Source organism: Rhincodon typus, chromosome 18 (genome assembly GCF_021869965.1).
Source record: "Rhincodon typus isolate 14 chromosome 18, sRhiTyp1.1, whole genome shotgun sequence".
NCBI classification, from domain to species: domain Eukaryota; kingdom Metazoa; phylum Chordata; class Chondrichthyes; order Orectolobiformes; family Rhincodontidae; genus Rhincodon; species Rhincodon typus.
Window position 1 is genome coordinate 13,649,874 of NC_063349.1, and position 22,237 is coordinate 13,672,110.

At 39.7% G+C, this 22,237-nt stretch overlaps 1 protein-coding gene across 1 annotated transcript in view; it reads left to right on the plus strand.

Annotated features, from left to right (window-relative positions):
* Positions 1 to 19,825, plus strand: part of LOC109910787 (V-type proton ATPase subunit S1-like) — a 43,025-nt gene extending 23,200 nt beyond the window's left edge. The window contains exons 4-10 of the mRNA XM_048607830.1: positions 6,739 to 6,920; positions 9,529 to 9,569; positions 11,822 to 11,919; positions 14,139 to 14,380; positions 16,460 to 16,522; positions 17,995 to 18,232; positions 19,616 to 19,825. Coding sequence (XP_048463787.1) covers positions 6,739 to 6,920; positions 9,529 to 9,569; positions 11,822 to 11,919; positions 14,139 to 14,380; positions 16,460 to 16,522; positions 17,995 to 18,232; positions 19,616 to 19,825 — 1,074 coding nt within the window. The remainder of the gene's footprint in view (positions 1 to 6,738; positions 6,921 to 9,528; positions 9,570 to 11,821; positions 11,920 to 14,138; positions 14,381 to 16,459; positions 16,523 to 17,994; positions 18,233 to 19,615) is intronic.
* Positions 19,826 to 22,237: the final 2,412 nt, after the last annotated feature.

Genomic DNA, 22,237 nt, shown 5'->3' on the forward strand with positions numbered 1-22,237 from the left:
CGCTTGGGAACCCTGCAGCCCAATGGTATCAATGTGGATTTCACAAGCTTCAAAATCTCCCCTCCCCCTACCGCATCCCAAAACCAGTCCAGCTCGTCCCTGCCTCCCTAACCTGTTCTTCCTCCCACCTATCCCCTCCTCCCACCTCAAGCCGCACCTCCATCTCCTACCGACCAACCTCATCCCGCCCCCTTGACCTGTCCGTCCTCCCTGGACTGACCTATCCCCTTCCTAACCCCCTACCTACACTCACCTTTCCTGGCTCCATCCCCGCCTCTTCGACCTGTTTGTTTCCTCTCCACCTATCCTCTCCTCTATCCCTCTTCTATCCGCCTCCCACTCTCTCCCTATTTATTTCAAAACCCCCTTCCCCTCCCCCTTTTCTGATGAAGGGTCTAGGCCCGAAACGTCAGCCTCTCTGCTCCTATGATGCTGCTTGGCCTGCTGTGTTCATCCAGCCCTGCACCTTGTTGTCTCGGATTCTCCAGCATCTGCAGTTCCTACTATCGCTGTTTTGAAATGCCGGGTTCAGGAGGCTGGGAGTTGCCCTGATGCTGTCTGCTGACCTGGGAACAACAAGTTGGGTCTTTAGCTCCAACAGGGAGTACTGCCTGGATTACATCCTCAAATCTGTGGACTGGCCTTTGAATCTATAAGTATCTGTCTTTGAGGCAAGTTGACCCCAGTCACTCCTCAGAGCTACAATTACCAAAGCCTTAGATATTCTGCATTCAGTTTTTTTAACATGAAAAACTTAGATACCAGCCAGGTCTAAAAGACTGGGTTGCGAGTTGGCAGTGGAGTAGGATGCTCCAGCCAGATCTCGTCTGCTTCACTTGTTCTTCTTCTTTTCTTCTTTTTCTTCTCTTTTTCTTCCTCGGTGCTTTTTTTTTTCCTTTTTCTTCTCCTCATTTTTCTCCTTGACTCCCATCCTCCGATGATGATTCCCAGCCTTCGGTGAGCAATGATTCCAGGCTCGGGGGTTGGGGGAGGGTGGGTGGTGGGTGGGTGCAGTAGCCTCTTGGTGTGGCATGGCGACCTCCTGGCCTGGCGCAGTGGCCTCCTCCTGTAGGGACTTCCCAGCGTAGTGTGGCGACCTCCTGCCCTGGCAGAGAAGCCTCCTCCTGTCGGGGCTTCCTGGTGTGGCGTGGCAGCCTCCTGGCATGGTGTGGTAATCTTCCGGCCTCCTGCAGCGGCCTCCCAGCATGGTGTGTCGCTGGCATGATGTAGAGCCAGGGCCCAGTGTGGACTGGAAGCAAAGTGCCAGTGTGGTCTGTTGTACTGAACTCTTTCTATAATGCTGGACATTCTGTCTCTCTATTGTCTAGGATCTTGTAACTAAAGAAGCTGTGTCTAGGTACTTTTGTATCTAAGTTGGTGCTGTAATTGGTGACATATAAACTTTTTGCTGTACTCATTGAGTATATGTGACAAGAAAGGCTATTCTATTCTATCCTATTCTATTCTATTCTTAAAGTGCAACAGCTTCCTACAGGTCAATATTCCTTAAGCCCAGGCCAATGAGCATTTACAACACTGCTCATTGTTCTTTCCTTGTATGCACTCAACATCAGGGGATTTTGGGAATGAGATTCATGACGGAGATTGGTTTCATATGCATTGGAATAGCCTTTATCTTTTAAGTCAAACTCATCAAACCAAGTTGAGTGAATTTCTTTTCAAACAAGTGATATTTGGACAATTCACTACACATGTTGACAAATCACTGCATATCTAATTGACTGAATCCCTCATGCAGATTACAAGTTGCAGTTATTAATTCTTGTCAGCAACTATTAGCTACATGGACCTCAAAAAGTGCCTGTAATGACCTCCAAAGGATGTGTTCAAATCAGAGTAAAATATTTGCCACGAACTTGGCTTTTAAATATTAATAAGTAACAAAAAGGATTGAATGCTGTGACTTGATTGCAGGATTCAAGTCATTGATAAACCAAAATCTGACTGGCAGTGTTAAATAGATACTTTTTAATCAATCTGTTGAGAGATGTTACTACACACCTCTGCAAAAGGTGGGATTTGAATCTGGGCCTCCTTGCTTAGAGGTAGGGGCAACACCACTGCACAAGAGCCATTATTACAAGAACTACACAACATGATTGATTTCTCACAATTAATGGATGTTTAAATGTAAACTTCCAGTGTCTGACAAGATGATTCATAAAGTCCTGAATACTTTTTCCAGTTAACTATCTAACCTACCACAAACAATTAAATCAATTTCAATAGCAAATAGGATTGCTCATGACGTTGACAGCACGGTATACTGGGGGACACTTTTGTTTCACTTGAGTTCCAATGGAATAATAAGGTACGACTGAAGGCTTCACTTTAGGATAACCTTTCTCCATGCAGTTAAATTGAGGCTTACAAAATGTCACAAAAATGGTATGGTGCTGATTAAAACAGAGCTCCTTGTGCATATGGAGAACAGCGAGAAAGGCAAAAAATACTTGCACATTTATACTTGGTACTGAAAAAAGTTTTCAACTTCGTTTCTAACAGAATTTACCTGTCAGCTTTTATGAGAATTGATCTACAGCAAAGGACATTCCTTCAGGTCAAAACAGCTGACTTATTTTGAAGAGGAAAAAAAGTTCATCTGGTATTTTTGATGAAAATGTGATAATGGACAATCAGAATCTGAGCTGGCAGCAGTTTCTCTGTGATCAAAATTGTGATGCCTAAATTCATTAATGGTAATGGGAGAAAGAAATGGGCAAAAATATAACAGTGAAAAACATACAAAGGCTGGAAACCTGATAATACTAACAGCGTAACTTCTAAATAAATAACTTAGCATATGATGGAACATACTTTATTAATGTGTTATTTTGGCTTATCTATTCTATTTATAGGGCAAAATAATCTGTCAATCAAAAGGCTTAACCTTCACAGGAATTATGGAAAAAATCAAGAATTTGAAGACGAGAAAATAGCATATTTCACCTTCCTGTTAGGCTAACAGTTGTAATCAATCATTTATTTCTGCGATATTTGTCAAGTTTTACCTACCAGAAAAGGGAATCAAGTTTTTCTGATTTGTTCTTAATTGTTCCACTTTTACACTTAATTGTTGTTGATTTATTAGTCTTAGATCTATTAGCTGTGAAATAATAACATTCATACATGTAATGCTGCATATTTTCTGTCCAAAGAAAAATAATGAACTATAAATTACAGTCTAAAAATGTAAGAAACTAAGGAAAATGTGCTGAACATTTAAAATACAAAGGAAATTAGCCCCCAGGATGTACAGTATGGATGGTTGTAATAAATTATTTAAAACCCAAGAGTATGGGAAATAGAGTTCTATGAGATCATTTGGCTCCTCAAGCTTGCTCTGTCATTCAAGAAGTTCACAGTTAGTCTTATATTTAATTGCATCTTCTTGTACTATCTTCAAATTCCTAATATCCAAAGAAATATCAGCCCCTTTCTTGAATATTCTCAATTGTTGAGCATCCATAGAGCTCTGGGACAGACCTTTCCAAAATTTCATAACTCTTGTAGTGAATAAATTTCTCCTCATTGCAGTCAAAACAGATCTTGGTCATACTCACGACCACCTTTTTCTTGCATCGGTATATTTTCACTGGCTGTCAAAGACCAGGGTGATCCGAAAACTAGAGATTTTTTACATTGGATTATGCATCATTTTGTTTTCTACTTGATTAAAATGAGCCTTTCTGGATAGATCAGCCTTACATGGCATGGTGCCAGACTTGTTAGCTGCCTCATCGCTGGTGTGTCATGCTTCAAGCAACCCTTGACCCCACCCATTCCACATAGGCCTGAACTATGGCCCAAAGCACCCAACTTGAAATCTGTAAAAATCCAAAGTCTGACACAGCCCTGATCATGATGATGTTGAATTTGAAAGACTGTACCTGCATATTTAAAAAAGAAAGGGGAACTGCAGTGACCTTTAGTAATTTTTTTTTTTTTTTTGCTTTTCTGTAAAGTGAATAAATTAATGTCATATTAATGCTTGAACTAAGACATGATCTAAAAATTGTTTATAAGACTTTAAATTATGGAATTTGATAGCACTACAGGAAGTCTCGACCCAGTGCTACCACTTTGAAAAGTCCGTCTATTCTAGCCCCAGATGCATGCTTTACACCATTACACTAAAATAGGCTTCTTCAAGTATTTGTCCATTTGCCTTTTAATTGTTCTTCTAGAATCAGCTCCTACAATCCCTTCAGATATTATGTTCCAGATCATAGCAATCCAATGTGCGATGAAATTTCACCTCACTTCCCCTCGAGTTCTTACGTTAATTATTTTAAATTTATGACCTCTCATTACTGACCCAGTTAGAAGAGGAAACCATTTGTTCTTACTTAATCAATCAAAGCCACACATAATTCTAAATATCTCAATGAAGTTCCTCTTAATCTTTTCTGCTTGAAGGATGACAATCCTGCTGCTCTACCTATTCCATATAACTGAAGTTTCCAACTCTGGTATTATCCTGGTAAATTTCTGCATATCTAAATCCCTCAACTCTTGCAACCCGTCAAAATTTTGATTAAATTTCCTCCCCATGTTGTTACGAAAAAAGTCTGCAGAGGAATGTAAGAAGGTTAAGCAAGTGGGCAAAAATTTGGCAGATAGAATATAATGTGGAGAAATGTCAGGTTATGCACTTTGGCAGGAAGAATATAGGGGCCGAATATTATTTAATAGGAGAAAGACTGCAGGAAGCTGCAGCACGGAGGGATTTGGAAGTTCTTGTCCATGAATCACAAGAAGCTAGCGACCGGATTCATGAAATGTTGGCCTTTATTTCAGAGAATGGAATATAAAAGCAGAGAGATTTCATTGAAACTGTACAAGGTACCAGTCAGTCCACAGATGGAATACTGTAAACAGTTTTGGGCCACTCATGATTTTATAAAACTCCATAAAGTCATCCCTCAGCTTCTGATAGTCGAGGGAAAATAGCCCTAGTCTATTCAGCCTCTCACAACGGCTCAAAGCTTCCAAACCTGGCAACATCATTGTAAATCTTTTCTGAACCCTTTCAAGTTTCACAATATCTTTCCTATAGCAGGGAGACCAGAATTGCACACAGTATTCCAGTAGTGATCTAACCAATGTCTTGTACAGCCGCAACATGACCTCCCAATTCTATACTCAATGCACTGACCAATAAAGACAAGCATACCAAACGTCCTCTTCACTATCCTACCTACCTGTGACTCCACTTTCAAGGAGTGTCGGTGTGCAGCTTTTCTACTGAGGCAACTTATTTGAAATACAAAGTGAACAATATTTGTTAGGCTGGAAATTGGCGATGACAGCCGAACAAATGTTATAATACCAACAAATAATATTAAAGCTCCACTTCAGCAGGGAAAATGAGAAGCAAGGGCTAATAATTGGTGGTGATATATTGCTTCTGTCTCTTCTTTTGGAGGTGCACTGCCTCAAGACTGATTTTTTGATTAGAAATGCAGGAATAGAAAAATGAGAATTCTCCATTATTCCCCGAGTGACATTTGAAGCACATCCCTCTCCAGTACACAATGGTATGAAATGGAAAGATCATGACTGTAGCAGTGCCAGCAAATACACCTCCAGCAAGATGCCACCACCAGACACATATTGCCCCTCCCCTCCCTTGCCCGCCTTCCACAGGGACCGTTCCCTCCGGGACACCCTGGTCCACTTTTCCTTCATCCCCAACACCCACCACAGCCCCACAGCACCTTCTGCAACCAATGAAGGTGTAACACCTGCCCATTTACCTCCTCCCTCCCCGGTATCAAGGACCCGCACATACCTTTCAGGTGAAGCAACACTTCACCTGCACTTCCCAGAATCTAGTCTACTGCATTCGCTGCACACAATGTGGTCTCCTCCATATTGGGGAAACTAAGTGTAGACTGGGTGACCGCTTCGCAGACATCTACGTTCTGCTCGCATAAAAGACCCTGAACTACCTGTTGCCTGCCACTTTAACACACCACCCTGTTCCCTAGCCAACACTTCTTGTCTCTGGCTTGCTGAAGTTTTCCAGTGAAGCTCAGCGCAAGCTGGAAGAACAAAACCTCATTTTCCGCTTGGGGACCCTGCAGCCTTCCGGACTCAATATCGAGTTCAATAATTTTAAACCAAACTCTTCCATGTCTCAGCCCCCTACCCCACACACCAGGCCCTGTTATCACATAGTCTGCCATTACACACTACCTATTGTTAGTCACTAACAGTCCCCATTAACAACTATTCGCCGTCCTAGCCAGATTGTTATCAATTCCTTTGTCTATCCAACTGCTCTTCTCTCTCTTTGGGCTCTATCCTATTGTTTGCTCCCTACCCGATCCCCTTCCCTAATTTCTGCAGATAAGCCAACGTTTTCCCAATTTCCCTCAGTTCTGAGGAAGGGTCACCGAACCCAAAACTTAACTCTGATTTTTTCTCCACAGATGCTACCAGATCCTCTGAGCTTTTCCAGCAAATTCAGTTGTTCCTGATTTACAGCATCTGCAGTTCTTTTGGTTTTTATTTAGTACAATTAATATGCTTTGTAATAAAGAAATAAATATCTTTCAGTCTGTGTATTTCTAAATCAATAAACCCACAGAACAAATTATATTCCATTGAGGTTTAGTGTATGGTCATTTTTTTCAAAGTTTCCCTTTACAGACAATTTGATTTGTGGAGTTGATTCTGTGAATCTGATCAATCAAATGTATTTTTTTTCAGCAATTGCTTGAATCCTCAAACTCATCCCTGATTCTGCCAGCGGTTGATCAGAGAGCCATAAAACATCTGCAGGAAAATCAAAATTGGACCAAAGTTCAAATTGACCAATTTGACGCATCAAAACTGGAAATAAATCCTTCAAAACCAAACTTAATCATCATAAATTTAGCAGCAGTTGACAGGTATATTTTTAAGTACTAACCATTTCCATATGGTGCACTGGCACCTCGTTTTTAAGTTGTAACTAGGCAAAAGACCATCTGAATAGTAAGAACTGTTATAAAGCAATCAAAGCATTCAATAAGTTTTTGCCTTTGATCCTTTTGTTGTCACTGAAAGTACGTCAGAGTGTTAAGTACAAAAGCACATCACTAGATTTTAATGCATCAAGCACAATGATAAACCTGATGATAAAGTTAGTTCATTTGTTATTAGATTCTGAGCTGTTTGTCCATGAATAGATAAATGTGAGCAGACTTTGATCCAAAAAAGAAGGTCAAAGAAACCTATGATGAATCTTACAAGTATAATCTTCTGAAGTTCAATCTTCATGGGGAAGAATAGAGAAAGTATCATTTCTTGATTAAGTCTTTTGATTATGTTATCTGCTGCATGTATATTAATGGCTGAAAAGGAGATTCCGGATGGGCAGAATCTCCTATAAGTGTCACACAGAGGACTTTCCCATTTGCAGAGCTGTAGGATAATCTTTGCAAACATGTTGCTTGTGGGCTGCCATCTGATTTGAAGCTTCTGAAACCACATGTCATTGTACTGGTGAACTCCTGCCCTTAGCTGCACTTGTCATTCGCTTGGAATGCCAGCTTAATCTTCCCACTTGTCAGGATCGATGACGGCAGTTTCAGTTCTCTTTCGACAGCATCCTTGAATTAGAGTTTTGGATAGCCTGCTGGTATTTTGGCAGGGGTTGCCTTCCTGTATAACATGCTCTTGGAGATACAGCCACCTTCTATCCTGTGCATGTGCCCACACCACCGAAGCGTGGCTTATTTAGCTCCTGCCTTCTCTATTGTTTGCACTCTGCAGGGTCAGTTCCCTCCGTAACACCACAGCACATTTCTCCATGATGCCTAACGGGTCCTCACTCCCCCATTGACACCTTTGCTTGCAATCACAGCAGGTGTAACACTTGCTATTTCACTTCCTTATTCCTTGCTGTCCAAGGCTCCAGATACATCTTCTAGGTGAAGCAACATGTTACATGTACTTCTTACAATCTAATCCACCGTATTCACTGTTCACAAGTGGGACCATTTATATTTGGGGACACGAACGCAGACAGCGTGACTGCTTTCGGTAACATCTCCACTTTGTCCATAAAAATGACCCTGACTTCCCACTTGCTTGCCATTTCAATAAACTACCTAGCTCTCATGTTAACGTTGTGTCCTGAGCCTGCTGCAATGGGTCCATTGAAGCAGCTTTAGATGACCATTAACATCCTTGATGAGGTTAAATTAATTAACTGACCAAATGATTCACAGCAGTGAAGCCAGCACCAGTTTTCTACCATTCCTCTTTTCTACCGTGACTCCAAAGGAATGCGTAACCGGCACTGATTTCCTTGAGGTCCCCTCTTCCGGTAGATGAATCTCACTGAGGGCGATTATCTGGATATTTTACTGAGCCCGCTTTCTACAAACAAGAGCAGTTCTTACCTCAAGTCTCTGAAGAAGAATCATAGTGGACTTGAAATATTAACTTCAGTTCTCTTTCCAAACGTGCTGCCAGACCTGATGAGTTTCTGCAGCATTTTCTACTTTCATTTCTTCTCTCAAACCTGTCAGCTTGTGTCAACCATCCATGTACCAATGGTGACCACTGTCACCTTTACTGTCTGTTTGAGACTGATGTAAGGTCACATTAGTGACTTCCATGCCAGTTGCGAACATGTTGGCAAGAATGACTGAAGCAAATCAATGTTTTGGGCACATTTTCCAGCACCTTCCTCATTGGGAAAGGGATTGCACAGTCACACAGTGAGCTGCTGAGTTCCCACTTCTGTTTCCAACAATGAGATATGCCAGTCGGCAGGTTCACAGCTCCAGCTCCCTGAGGCTCCACATTTGCTTCAACACTGCTCACCCATCACCACAGGACTTGTAACATCAAATGATGGAAGACAGATGATAGAAAGATGATGAACATGGCTTCTGTTCCGTATTGGATTATAGTGAGGGTTATTGGATTATTGTGCATTGCCAGTCTCGCTTTCTCAAGCTAATCTGTATTGGTCCAGTTGCAAAAAGATTCTAAATGCCTGGAGGTGGATCTTGGTGCACCAGGTGATCAGGACATCTTCTTTGTCCTGCCATGCTTTCGACATTTCACAACATGGTGGTGAACTGCCTTGAAGACAATTGAATCATGGACTGCTCTCATCTACCCAGTCAGCTAGCATCGGTCCTCTCATACGAGGATAGACAAATCTCTAGGCCACTGATGTTAGAGATTCACGGACCACCCTCAATTGGTTTGCCCTGCCTGTCAAAGTGGTTTATTGGGGTGTGGCAATGTTGCATGTTAACACCTACTTGGAGCTTGAGCTAACAGCTGAATGAAAGTTGAGTATAAACACAGAATGAGTCCTCAGAAGAGTGAAGCAAACCCATCTGTGAGAGGCGCTGTCCCTCACATACACCTGGTTTAGCAGCCATGAATAAATTTTGAAACATAAACCTCCAAGTATTGAATTATGCTGAGCAATTGCATTAATAATTATTATTGTAGCACATTTATATTAACAAGTGTTTCCATCTTAATGAACAGCTCAACTTATTCAAACTTGGCACAGACACTCATGGATAATGGTATGATTGATTCTAATTTTGCTAATTTCTCTTGTCATACGTATGTTAATGACTGAATTTGCATTTGATTATCCACTTAGTGGGTTTTGGTAGATGTGCTTGAACAGCCTACAGCACACAATAGTTACAGAATTAATACTAGAAAGAGTGGGGTTTTGCCTGCAACAGGTAAATGGCCTGGGGTTATAGTGGACATGATGGTAACAGGTAAAAAGAGAGTTTTATGTGAGTATTGGCGGGTAATAATGGTGAAAGATATTAAATCCTTGAGATATAGCTTATTTAGAATAGATTACAAAAGCAGCTCATTTGGAATGTGTTCTTTTATTTCTAGAGGTCATGTGTTCAGATTGCTAAAGAGTCCACACTTGTCATTGTTTATATCCCATTAAAGACGATGACAGCAGTGGCAATGGATATTTATGTAATACCTTTAATGTGATAAAATATCCGAAGCAACTCATAGAAGCATCATAAAACAAAATATGGATTGAGTCACATAGTTATATATTAGGTCAAATGGCCAACACTTTAGTTAAATAGGTTTTGAGGAGTGCCCTAAAGCAGGAAAGGGGAGGCTAAGAGGTGTAGGATGGGTATTCTAGAGCTTACTGCTGAGATAACTGAATGTGCAACCACCAACAGCAGAGGGATCAAAACTGGGGATACACCAGAGGCCAGAATTAGAGGACTCCACTGTCTTGGCAGGTTCTAGGGCTAAGAGGAGATTACAGAGCTGGGAAGGGATTTGAAAACAAAAATGAGAATTTTTCATGTCACTTGACAAAGTAGGTCAACAAGCACGGAGGTGATAGGTAAACCAGGGACAGTAGTATTTTGAATGACCTCAAGTCAATGGAGCATGGAGTGCGGGACACCAGCCAGGAGTAGACTGGGCCATTTCTGAAGAAGGGTCTAGGCCCGAAACATTAGCTTTCCTGCTCCTCTGATGCTGCTTGGCCTGCTGTGTTCATCCAGCTCTACACCTTGTTATCTCAGATTCTCCAGCATCTGCAGTTCCTACTATCTCTAATATTATGTTGCATTTTTGGAAATGTTCCAGGACAGGGTGGGCTGCTCAAAGATGATGTAGACCTGCACCAAGTTCCCCTTTGCACTGTACATACGCATTGTGGGATATGGGTATGCTTGAGTGAATAAAGCAATGTGCGCATAAAGTAGTGAGTTCGTTTTTGTTCCAGGTCTACAATCCAGAAGTGAATTTCAATTAGACTTTTAGGCAAAGTAGACAAAGTTTTCTTGTCAACATTGCTTGCACCTCCCACTATACGCACATCCTCCAATTGCAGTTACCACTGACCTCCGGCCAAAAAAGTAAAAGCTAAAACTATATGAAAAGTTTACTTGCGACCCCATTTCATCCTCGAGCTGGGATTCTCCAGATAGCAATTATTTCAATAGGTCTCTGAGATCTTCAGACATGATCCAAACGCTGCTTTTCGTCATTTCCTTCCTTCTCCTACCCAATGCCACCTCACCTCCATCTCCACAAGCTCAGTAACATTTAGGGTCACAATAAAGAAGGGTTTGATTTAAAATATATATAGGTTCAGAACAGATAACTGACTTATATATAAGTGTAAAACAATTGTTTTTGTTCTCATTTAATTCTTATGCAGGGTGGCAGGGTGGCTCAGTAGTTAGCTCTGCTGCCTCACAGTACTAGGGACCTGGATTTGATTCCAGCCTCGGGCGACTGTCTGTGTGGAGTTTGCACATTCTCTCCGTGTCTGTGAGCGTTTCCTCCCAGTGTTCCAGTTTCCTCCTGCAGTCTAAAGATGTGCAGGCTAGGTGGATTGGCCATGCTAAATTGCCCATGGTGTCCAGCGATGTGCAGGTTAAGTTGGTTAGTAAATGTGGCAGCATGGGGATAGGGTAGGTCTGGGTGCGGTGGCTCTTCAAAGGTTTGGTGCAGACTCAATGGGCTAAATGGCCTCTATTTGCACTGTAGGAGTTTTATGATACAAAAAGTATGCAAAATGTAACAGTTTGATGTATGTACAAGTTCAAAGTGGTGAACCTTAAATTGATTGTATTTAAGAGCTTTGCTGTACAAATATTCTCAAGTGAACATTCCATCCGTTGTCTTATTTCAGCTGATTATTCATTCAGGTGCCAGTATTATTCATTCTTGTCATGTTGAGAAAGTAAATGTATTTCAACCATATTAGAATTGACTGCCCTATTTTTGTTTTTTAAATATGTGTCCTGGATATCATAAATCATTTCAGTTCAATTTCCAGATAAAGTGATTGGAATGGTAATCAATACTTTGAGAAAGAAAGGACTACCATTTTCTGGCATTTATACAGCTTTGAGATCTAATGTGGTGAGTAATAGCATAAGAACAAAACTTCTAACCTCTAAGTACAGTTGCAAATTCTTCCATGTAAATCATTAACCCATTAGCCATTAATGGTTTAAATGTTTTGTTCCATAAGTGGTTTGAATTTGCTATCTCATTTTAGTCTCGAGCAATGCTGGATGATTAATGTTTCAAAGCCCTCTAAGTGAAAATTGTATAAACCTGTGTATTTTTAATTTTCTCTATTCTCCTTGGCATCCTTTAAGAATGTATTGATTCTGATCATAGTGGGTTTGAGGAGGGTGGATCCCAATGGGATGAACCTGGATTGTTTGGGAACCTTCCTGAATCAGTTCCTCACTTACATAAACTTGCCACCCTTTGCTTGCAAAATGTTCTGCCCCTGACTTGACCTTCTCAAAAATGGTTCGGGACATAGTCAGTGCTGACGATTGGGTGATTGGGGTATTGTTGCGCTGGTAGGCAAATTGCAAGGGATCAAGGCAAACTAGGAAGCTGGAGTTGATGTCAGCCATGACAAGCCTCTTGGAACACTTCATAACTTATTCATAGAATCATAGAATCCCTACAGTGTGGAAACAGGCCATTCGGCCCATCAAGTCTACACTGAACATCCAAAGTGCACTCACCCCATCCCTGTAACCCTGCTCTTCCCATGGCTCATCCACCTAACCTGCACATTGTTGAGCTGTGAGAGTAAAATGGATGTCAAAGCCACCAGGCGATAGTCTTGAGGCATGCTGCATGATTTTTCTCTGGCAACGGGATGATACTTAGAAGCAGTAAATGCTTTGGTAGACTTACAAAGAGGAAAACTGGGGTAGAAAGAAAGTAATCTTGAAATTTTGTGAGACTTAATTTAGAATTGACAAGATTAAGATTGTTGTAAACAGAAATGGTGCATAAACAAGGGACACATTTTACAGGGAAATACATTGCATGGCACACAGACACATGCACACAGTCACAGACACAGGGACACAAGCACACACACTCGTGCACACAAACACACAGACACATTCTGTCAACATCATATTGACTGGAATTATCTGGCTGCCTTGCTGAAATATTAGGCTGGGGTCAGTATATAACAGATCAAAGCAGGACCTTAGAGACAGGATGCCCTCACTAAGAGATCTGCTGTAGATCCTGAGATAAATCTGGGGAGTTGGACAGAGCTGTCTGCAGGCCCCACCCCGAGGGAAAGAAAATGTAAAAATATGTAATTGGAAATTAACACGCAAATTGCAGTTATCCTCTAACTTAAAGGCTACAAGATGAGTCGAATCAATATGGGGAAGTGATAGCTGAGTGGTGTTAATGCTAGACTATTAATCCAGAGTGCCAGGTAATGTTCTGGGGACCTGGGTTCAAATCCCACCATGGCGGATGGTAAAGTTTGAACTCAAACCAAAAAACATCTGGAGTTAGGAGTCTAATGATGACCATGAATCCATTGACGATTGTCGGAAAAATCCATCTGGTTCACTAATGTCCGTTAGGAAAAGAAAATGCCATCCTTACCTGGTCTGGACTACGTGTGACTCCAGACCCACAGCAATGTGGTTGAATCTTAATGAGATGAAGAAAAAAAATGTCTCATTCAACAGTTCCCATCTGGACAGTGAGAATGAGTGACAGAGAGTTTTAGATGTTGGTGGAGGGATACATGGAAGAGTATAATTTTAGAGCATGTTTCAGTGATCACAGATGACACCACCTCCCCGCGCCCCCCCCCCCCCCCCCCCCCCCCCCCCCCCACCCCGCTCTCGGAGGAGGGTACAGGGCTGTCTTGCCTGCCAAAAGTCTGTACATTGAAAACTGCTGGGCTGTTCACCAGTGCCCACCCTTCTCTGCAGACCAAAGAATTGCAGCTGAGAGAAAATGAGGCCCTTAAGTGACCATTAATTGTCTCCTTCAGAGCCCTCACCAGGCCTTAGTTTGGACATGCTGCCTTACCAGTATATGGTGGACTGAAAGGCAAGAGACTGGCCACATGCTTTATTTTCTGTGTCACTCATCTTCAGATAGACCAGCAGAGGGCCTATAAAATTCAACACATGGACCCTGAAGCAAGCCTATGTACCACGGTAATATGGTTTATGTACCTGTAGTAAGGATCTAAATGGTACGTAAGGAAGTGATTCATTGTTAATGTTTCCACTGTTTGTAGTCAAATTGTTTCACCTCTCTTTACTGATATTCTCTCTTTACTGTTTCAGGTTATCAGAAAGACTAGCAATGAAGTTGTTCAAACTGGACGGCGATTAATGACCACAGATTCAATTAGCTCTGTTCTGTACCCACCCTTGAATGTAACAAATGGTACAAATACATGCATTCTTTTCCATGCTACCAGTCTGCAACTAACAGCCAATGGAACATTGTTCGACTTGACCAATAAAACTTTCATATCCAATTCAGTGGACTCCACAAACTCGATATGTTCAACCACTAATAGCACGTAAGTTGATGAAGTACTAAAGACGGACACCACTTTCTTTTGTCTGAGTAGCTGATTTTATCCCCCCACAGTTCACAATTTGCAAAGTAAGGCATATTCCTGAATAACCACTAACAATTGCCTGAAGCTCACTTTTGCCAGCTTGGATATGAATTTGTAGCAGCTTATGAGGAGTATAGGTCGAGAGAAAATTCTGTCCATCCTGCTATCTAATTGATTTTATTTTGCAGATTATAATTTGGTTATAATTCTAAAGTATTCTTTTCCCATACACTTGGACCTTATATTCTGCAGTGAGTCATTATGACACAGAAGGGTGCCAATTGGCTCGTCTATGCCAGTTCTCTATGGTTTAATGCAATCAGTCTAATTTACCCACCCTATCTCCATAGCCCTGCAAATATATTTCATTTGAGTTTCCATCCAAACTTATTTTCCAATTGTTGATCAACTCTGTTTCCACAACCCTCATGGGCAGAGGAGCTCCCAGTCATCAACACTCATTGTGTCAGAAATATTCTTCCTTATCATTACTGTGACGATGCTGTGGTTTTAAGAGGTGTGTTTTGTCCTTGTTTCTTTTGGTGGGAGACTGGGGGACAGGTGCAAAACAATATATGAGAAGATAAACAACTCGTGAAGACTTGGGTGTTTTTTTTAAAGGTTGAAACAATAGAAGCAGCCTAAATGGGTGTGATCAAGCTCCCACAGAACTAGGGATTTTATTTTAGCTTTCAGCAATTGTTGCTGGGGTCTCAGAAGGGTTGGAACTGTTACACACTCTCTCTGAGATTTCTCTGGATATTTTTTCTCCTGGGCTGTGGGAGTTGCATGTGAGACAATTCTGTTATTCTGAATTTGCTTTTTACCAAGAGTGTCCTTATGGACTGTTACTATATTGAAACAGTTACTGTTTAGATTAAAATAATCCATTATTCTGTTAAGCTTTCCAATAAAGTTGTTATTTGAAGTTCCTCTCTCTTTTGTTCTATTTTAACGATACTGTTTGAATAAATTGTGTTTTGCTTAATGCTGAGTAGTTTGACAAATCAAATTGCATCTGGAACACAGAGCCTCACATATACCTTTAAAATAAGAATAAATTAGGTTCTAGGCTACCTTCTTATTATATTTTGAGGGGATCTGGTCTGATCCATGACATTACCTTTGAATCACTTGCACAAAACCTTAAATCTGTGCTCCTGGTTCTTGTAGGATCAGCTAATTGGAAGAAATTCACCTTATCCATATTATCAGATCTCCCCTTAATCCCCTTTTATCCAGTAGCAGCTTCAACCCACCTCCCCAAAACCTAATTTTCTAAGTAACATTCAGGTTGGTGTCTGTAGATTTGATCTTCCTTATGCACAGAGCACAAACTAGAGGTATTACAAACTGAAGTGTTAATGAATGGATTTCAGTAGAATTTAAAAGGGTCACTGATGACCCTTAAAGTTATCCTTTTCATGAACTAGAAAACTGGCCCTTTTAATTTGATGAGTTTGAAGGTACAGCTCCATGATATCCACAGAGAGATGACTATTTTGTAGGTGTGTGCTCCCCTATAACAAACAGCGGAACCAGAGCAGCAGAAATGCATGTGAGAGAACAATTGAATGCTATCTCATCCATGGTCAGAAGCTGGCAATATGTGAGGAACAAATACCTGGCATCTGAGTTATGTTTTACTCTGAATTTGCTGCTTAATATCACAGTGACCATGAGCTATGCTTTGCTAACCTCATAATTTTCTAAATGCATAGGAATGATTATTTTCTAATGGGCATGGTGTACATTTCTGCACAGTCTCAGGGCTGCAGTGAGGTGTCAGCCTAGGTGTTTCAAGTGTTGTGTTCTTGGAATGTTGAACCCATATAGGTATTGTAGGAGGTTATGTTATTTGTCAGCCATGTTTTTATTCCAATCATACAACTTTCTGATTTTATATAATCCAGAATTAGCCAAATTGTGTTTATCTTGTGCTTTCAAATTTATGCATAGAGTTCTGAACTTCAGGTTAAAAGCTTGCTATTATAAAGTGACCTAATAAAACCTATCATGTTATGTATCTTATTTTAGATTATCACTCAAGTATTCACTTCAAAAAAATCCTCTTCTCCACGTTAATACTCTGGAGATCAGGTAATTTTCATGCCATTTCTGATTTAGTGACAGAGATTTGTTTTTATGCAAGCTAAAAGTTGTTGTAATCTATTTACTAAGGTCACAACTTTCAAACTAGACTGATAAAGACCTAAAATAGCAGCTGGCTCCTGATAATTATGTAGTTACATCTGCTTTAAACCAAACTAACTTTTACATACATAAAATTCGTGAACAAAGCAAGCACATAGTAATACTTTAGTTTGTTAGTACTTTACCCAGCTCCATTTTTAATTCCCAATTTCACCCGAGAGTTCTCTTATACCTTCTGATATCTTAAGCGTTCATCCACTTCCCCTCCTGAGATCAAACAAAATTTGTCACAGCTCCCTGGAACTCACTCTGGTTTCTCCTCAATGTTTCGGGTATTTTCTGAGATATAAAATTTCATGGAGAGCCTTCCATTAGCTTTTTGCTAAACATCTCTCCAACTTAACATCAAAACCTCATTCCTAAGGGCTTCACAATTCAAGTTTGGCCTCACTTCATACGTGCTTAGTGATTTAAAACTCATGGACATGCCTACAGTTCCTAATGGCCAGTTTGTTCCTTGTCCTGGCTGTGGACAGACATGAATTGCTTTTCCCAGTATGTCCTTGGGCTATCTATTAGTTGTTATGAATGTTACTGTAGATTTCTCTCTGTAGCCTCATGCTGGGAAAAGCTTCCAGCCTTTTTTCTCCTCACTAACTCTTCCTCCAAAGTGAGCATAAACTGACCGTCGGTGTGATCTCTGACAAAGTTAGTATTTCACAAGATTTTCATTCATCTACATATAAACTCAGTTCATCAACTAAAAGCTGCTTTTTTTAAAACGTGAATTATGAAATCAGATATTTGCAATAATTTGTAAGTTGAACATGTTACAAGGGCATCCTCCGTTATAAACATGGACATAGAAGTTTTTGATGTAAGAAATTAACAGAAAACAGATTTGGATGCTCTGTTATCTGTTGACTTTCCATGATATTCATACATCATGAAGACTATACATTATATTTAAGTACAATTGGATTGGTGGGTAGGTAATTTTGGTTTCAAGACTTTTGAACATAATTCCATCACAATTTTAAAGTCATACATTTTGTGCCTTATAATACAATGCTTTTACTTCATATTATCACTTTTCAATGTCATAGCATCATATATAATAAATCAATGAAAGTGGTCCTTTCTTAACTGTTGTTTATACCCTTTGGCTGCTGTCACTATCTCACCTCTACTCCTCACCTATGACTATGTCTTATAAATTAATTCCTTCACTGTTTTCATTGTCATTTGAAGTACATTTGTCATAAGGGCCTAACAACTCAAGAACATTGTTAATCAGTTACATTGGCATGGCATTTTTTCTGCCACATTGTAGGAAAACTAAATTCTTTTGAACAATTCATTTACCAAGCAGTAAGATAATGTACAAAATGGTTTGGATGTTTTAATTTCCTTCAAAGGTTTTTAATGAGGAACAAGTTCTACACTGGATCTGCACGAAACTGGTTCAAATTGGATTTTGTTGAAATTGTGCAGGATGAGCTCCATGTCGCAGTGTTTAATGTGTCTGGTATCTCAGCACCACAGGAGTATTCCTTTCACTGTCAGCTTGTAGGAACCAGCTGGCTTAACGGTGTGACATTCATCCCTGCTAACAAGGCAGCTAAGGCTTGGACTATCACCATTTCTGAATTTCAGGTAAATAGGTGACATGGAATAAATTAATCTGTCGGATTCTTTATTATTGAGAAGCACAACTGTTGATTGAATAGTAAGTATGAGAAATTCAAAAATGGTTGCTTTCCATCAAACCTTACAATGATCACATTAATAAAAGCCAACATTTTCATTCACAATAGTTTTATTATGTTGGGTGAGTTGCCTTAAAAGGCATACTAATTTTAAGTAGTATGAGGAGACAATACAGTCCACGTTACATCACTAGCCAACACACACTCTCTTCAGGTTTCAGTGTTTGCTGTTTCTTATCAGAGAAAATGAAACTGAGATCTTCTGAAAAGTGGCGTATTAAAGCATCCTCAATTCAAGATGCAGTAATGCTGCTTCCTGCACCTGCTGGTGCACTATTAACACTTTCACATGCTGTGAACAGAATCTGCTATTCCATTGCCCCGTGTGGAATAGGAAATGATAGAATCTGCAATCTTATACTCGAGTGATCTACATTTCAATGGCATCTATTTGTAGTTGGGTCTGCTAAATAAGAAGAATTGAAGTTGTAGCTCCTTAATATGAGAAGCCCATGCACAGTATTTTGCACAAATTTTGGGTGTCCAAAACCTTCACATTTAAGAAAGTACTTCTTGAAATGTAGCCATATGGTCATTGTTGTAATGCTGTTATGGGACAACTAATTTGCATTCAACAAGGTCCCATTAACAGAAATGACAACAATGATAACCTGTTCCTTGAGTGGTGTTGGTTGAGGGATCACTATTGGACGTGGGGAACAGGACAACAGAAGACCTCCTTTTCTCTTGCAATGGTACCATAGTGTACTTGTTGTCAACTTAACAGAGCGTTTTTTTTTGTGGGTTATGGGCATTTGTTGCCCATCTCCAATTGTACTTGAACTGAAAGGTTTGCTATGTTGCAGAGGGCAATCAAAGGCCAACCACATTGCTGTAGGCCATACCAGGTAAGGATGACAGATAATCTTCCCTAAAGGATATCAATGAACCAGCTAAGTTTTTACAACAATCGATAATAGTTTTGTGGTCACCATTGCTGAGACTAACTTTTAATTCCAGACTTATCCATTGAGATTAAGTTCCACCAGCTACTGTGGTGGGATGAACCCACGTCTCCAGAGCATAGTCTGGGATACTGTCCAGTGACATTACCACTCTATCACTGTCTCCTGCAGAATTCAGATCCCATTAGAAAAATGGCGCCTCTCGCAGTGCCAAACCCAAGACAACTCAACACATTACAAGATTTATTACGTTGCTCTTCATAGAAGCTAATGCAAGTTTCTACAATGCAGATTTGCTTTTGACTAAAATACTAACCTATGCTTCAAATTTTCTTGTTTTTATAATATTTTCTTTTCCTCAACAGATTCAGGGTTTCAATGTGGAGAATAACCTATTTTCTTATGCAGTTGACTGTACCTCATTCTTCACTCGTGCAATCTGGATGGCCCTAGTGACATCTCTGGTTCTTTTGTGCATCCTTACCTACGGCATCCATATGATCATGCAGCTAACAACTAATGATCGCTTTGATGATCCTAAAGGACAAGCTCTAACAGTCCCTCAGAATGACTAATTTCGTTCATTGAGCTGAATCTGTTTCATCTCCTATAATCATCATTTTCATTACCTGAATCAAATCTACATGACAGATTTTACAGATTTTACCCTTCACAGTGTGATGAAGTTCATTATAATATTCACGTACTGGACCTTTAAACCTCAGACTGATCATATATTTACACTACATTTCATGAAAGCCTGGAGGGTGCATTGACCTGGGAAGACACCATACAAATTGCTTAATCATGACAGTTTTCAAACTATGAAAGAGTAGAAATAAGAACAGCCATAAAAATGCTCACCAGGTATAGGACCTTCTGATAGACAATTTGAATACGAGAAAGTAGGGAGATGATGGAGCATAAAAATATATGAACAAACGCAAATGAAATGTATTTGTTTGAAACTAATTTAGGTCCGCCATGTAAGTAACAGTCTGACGTCACATCTTGCTCCATTAGTAAACAAGAGATTGAGGTGACAAATTCAAAACTTAAGTTAAACATATAAACTGAGTTCTCCAAACTGTAGCAATAATGGGTTATTTTAGAGAAAGCATTGATTATTGAGCATTTTTTGACAGAAGTTAAATTGACTTACATTTAAACTAACCATGATAACGATATGAAGGTGGCCCAACTTCAATGTGAAACTCCTACTTAAGTAAAATATTTCAAATTAAGAATACAGATTGGGAGTAGATTAACTTGTTTAATAAATTGAAGTGGAGTCATAAATTAGTTATCCACATGCCCCGTTATAATTGATTTAAATTGTATTAGCAGATGCACTGTCTTTCTGAGCTTCAGCTCTGATGAAAAGTCATCTAGGCTCATAGCGTTAGCTTGGTCTCTCTCTCCATGGATCCTGTCTGACCCGCTGTCATCTCCAGCATTTGTTGTTTTCAGCACAGTCTTTCTGATATTGCTTCCCTCCACCACCACTGAGATTTGTATTCATGTCTGCAACAGCTAAAATTAAAATGTCAATCCACAAAGGTATAAAGTTATTTGGATGTTTGCAGGTGAAATATGTTAACAACAGATGAAATTTAACTGCCAAACATAACTCAATGTATAATTACTGTAGGCAGGTGATACAGAAAATTGTCAACAACATGAAAATCAGTGAAACGGATAGCGAGAGGTAAACATATGCTGCTGCAGTAAGATGTGTTCTCCCACATTTAGTGATGAATGATTGGTTGAAGTAACTGAAATTTTACATTGTGTTACTGAGCCAAAGTAAAATGATGTTTTCTCCAAAGCTCTTGTCATTTTGGCAAGCATTCTTTAAATGGTATTTAACCCTGTTCAAACCATCCATTTTGCTTCCAATATTCTCACTAACTTAGCAAGTATTCCTTATGTAATGCAGGTTGGCCAAATCAAGTTGTTTTCATCTTTGTGAAAATGAGACTGTCATGTCCTGAAAATATTTATGCAAATTTAAATTCTGACAATCTATTTAAATAAATGCAATTTAAAGCAGTTATTGTTAAGTATTGGGATGGAATTCTGTCCAAGCACAAATGAATTTATTTTAACAAATTTTCAGATCATTTACACTGTTTTTAAAATGATAATGCAGACTTAGTTAGAACACTACATTGCAAAATTCTCTTTCTTTAATTTCGTATAGGAAGAGCAGCATTATTGGCTGAACTCACTGAAATACCAAATTGCAAATGAGCATCATATTGTATGTCAAACTAAGCTGTTACGAACTTGAATTGGAGAAGGTCATTGACATGAAAAGGGAATCCAGAACTACTGAGGCCACTTCTCAGCACTTCTGAATCATAAATGGATTGTTTGTCAGTTTGTTTTGTCTCTTGTAGTGAAGTTGGCTCAGTAAGACAAGGTTGGCAGGATGCACACATGTCATATTTATGTTCCAACTTGTCAAACTGATTGCAAAATTAAATACAGAATATTTTCAACTCTACTTTTTTAAGTCATCAATGATCAATCTAATGTAGGGGTTAGCAACTCTGCATTTTTGGTTCATCATGAAATTTGTATCACTGGAGAATGGAGCTAACACGATAAAAGATGGTGTTTGTTTTACTAATCTTTTATAAATGTAAGGCATATATGATATAGCCTTAATTCCTAGACTATGTGGTCACTGCACAAATCTGAAGGAAGTATTGGACTGTACTAAGTTTCACTATATATACAGTAGTCTGTTTTTCTCTGCAGACAAATTTGAAATAGAGTTGTCCCTCCAGATTATTTTTGCAGTCTATCGTTATTTGAGCAAGTAATAAACTGGGGGTTGTGTCTCTGTCCTGAAAAAGGACTGGGCTGCAAGAGTCTGCTAATTATCAATGCTAGTGTAACCTCATGTACTATAGTTTTGTAGGATAATTAAAATTTGTGGTGATGGAATCAGATGCTGGAACCTACTGGGAATGTCATGT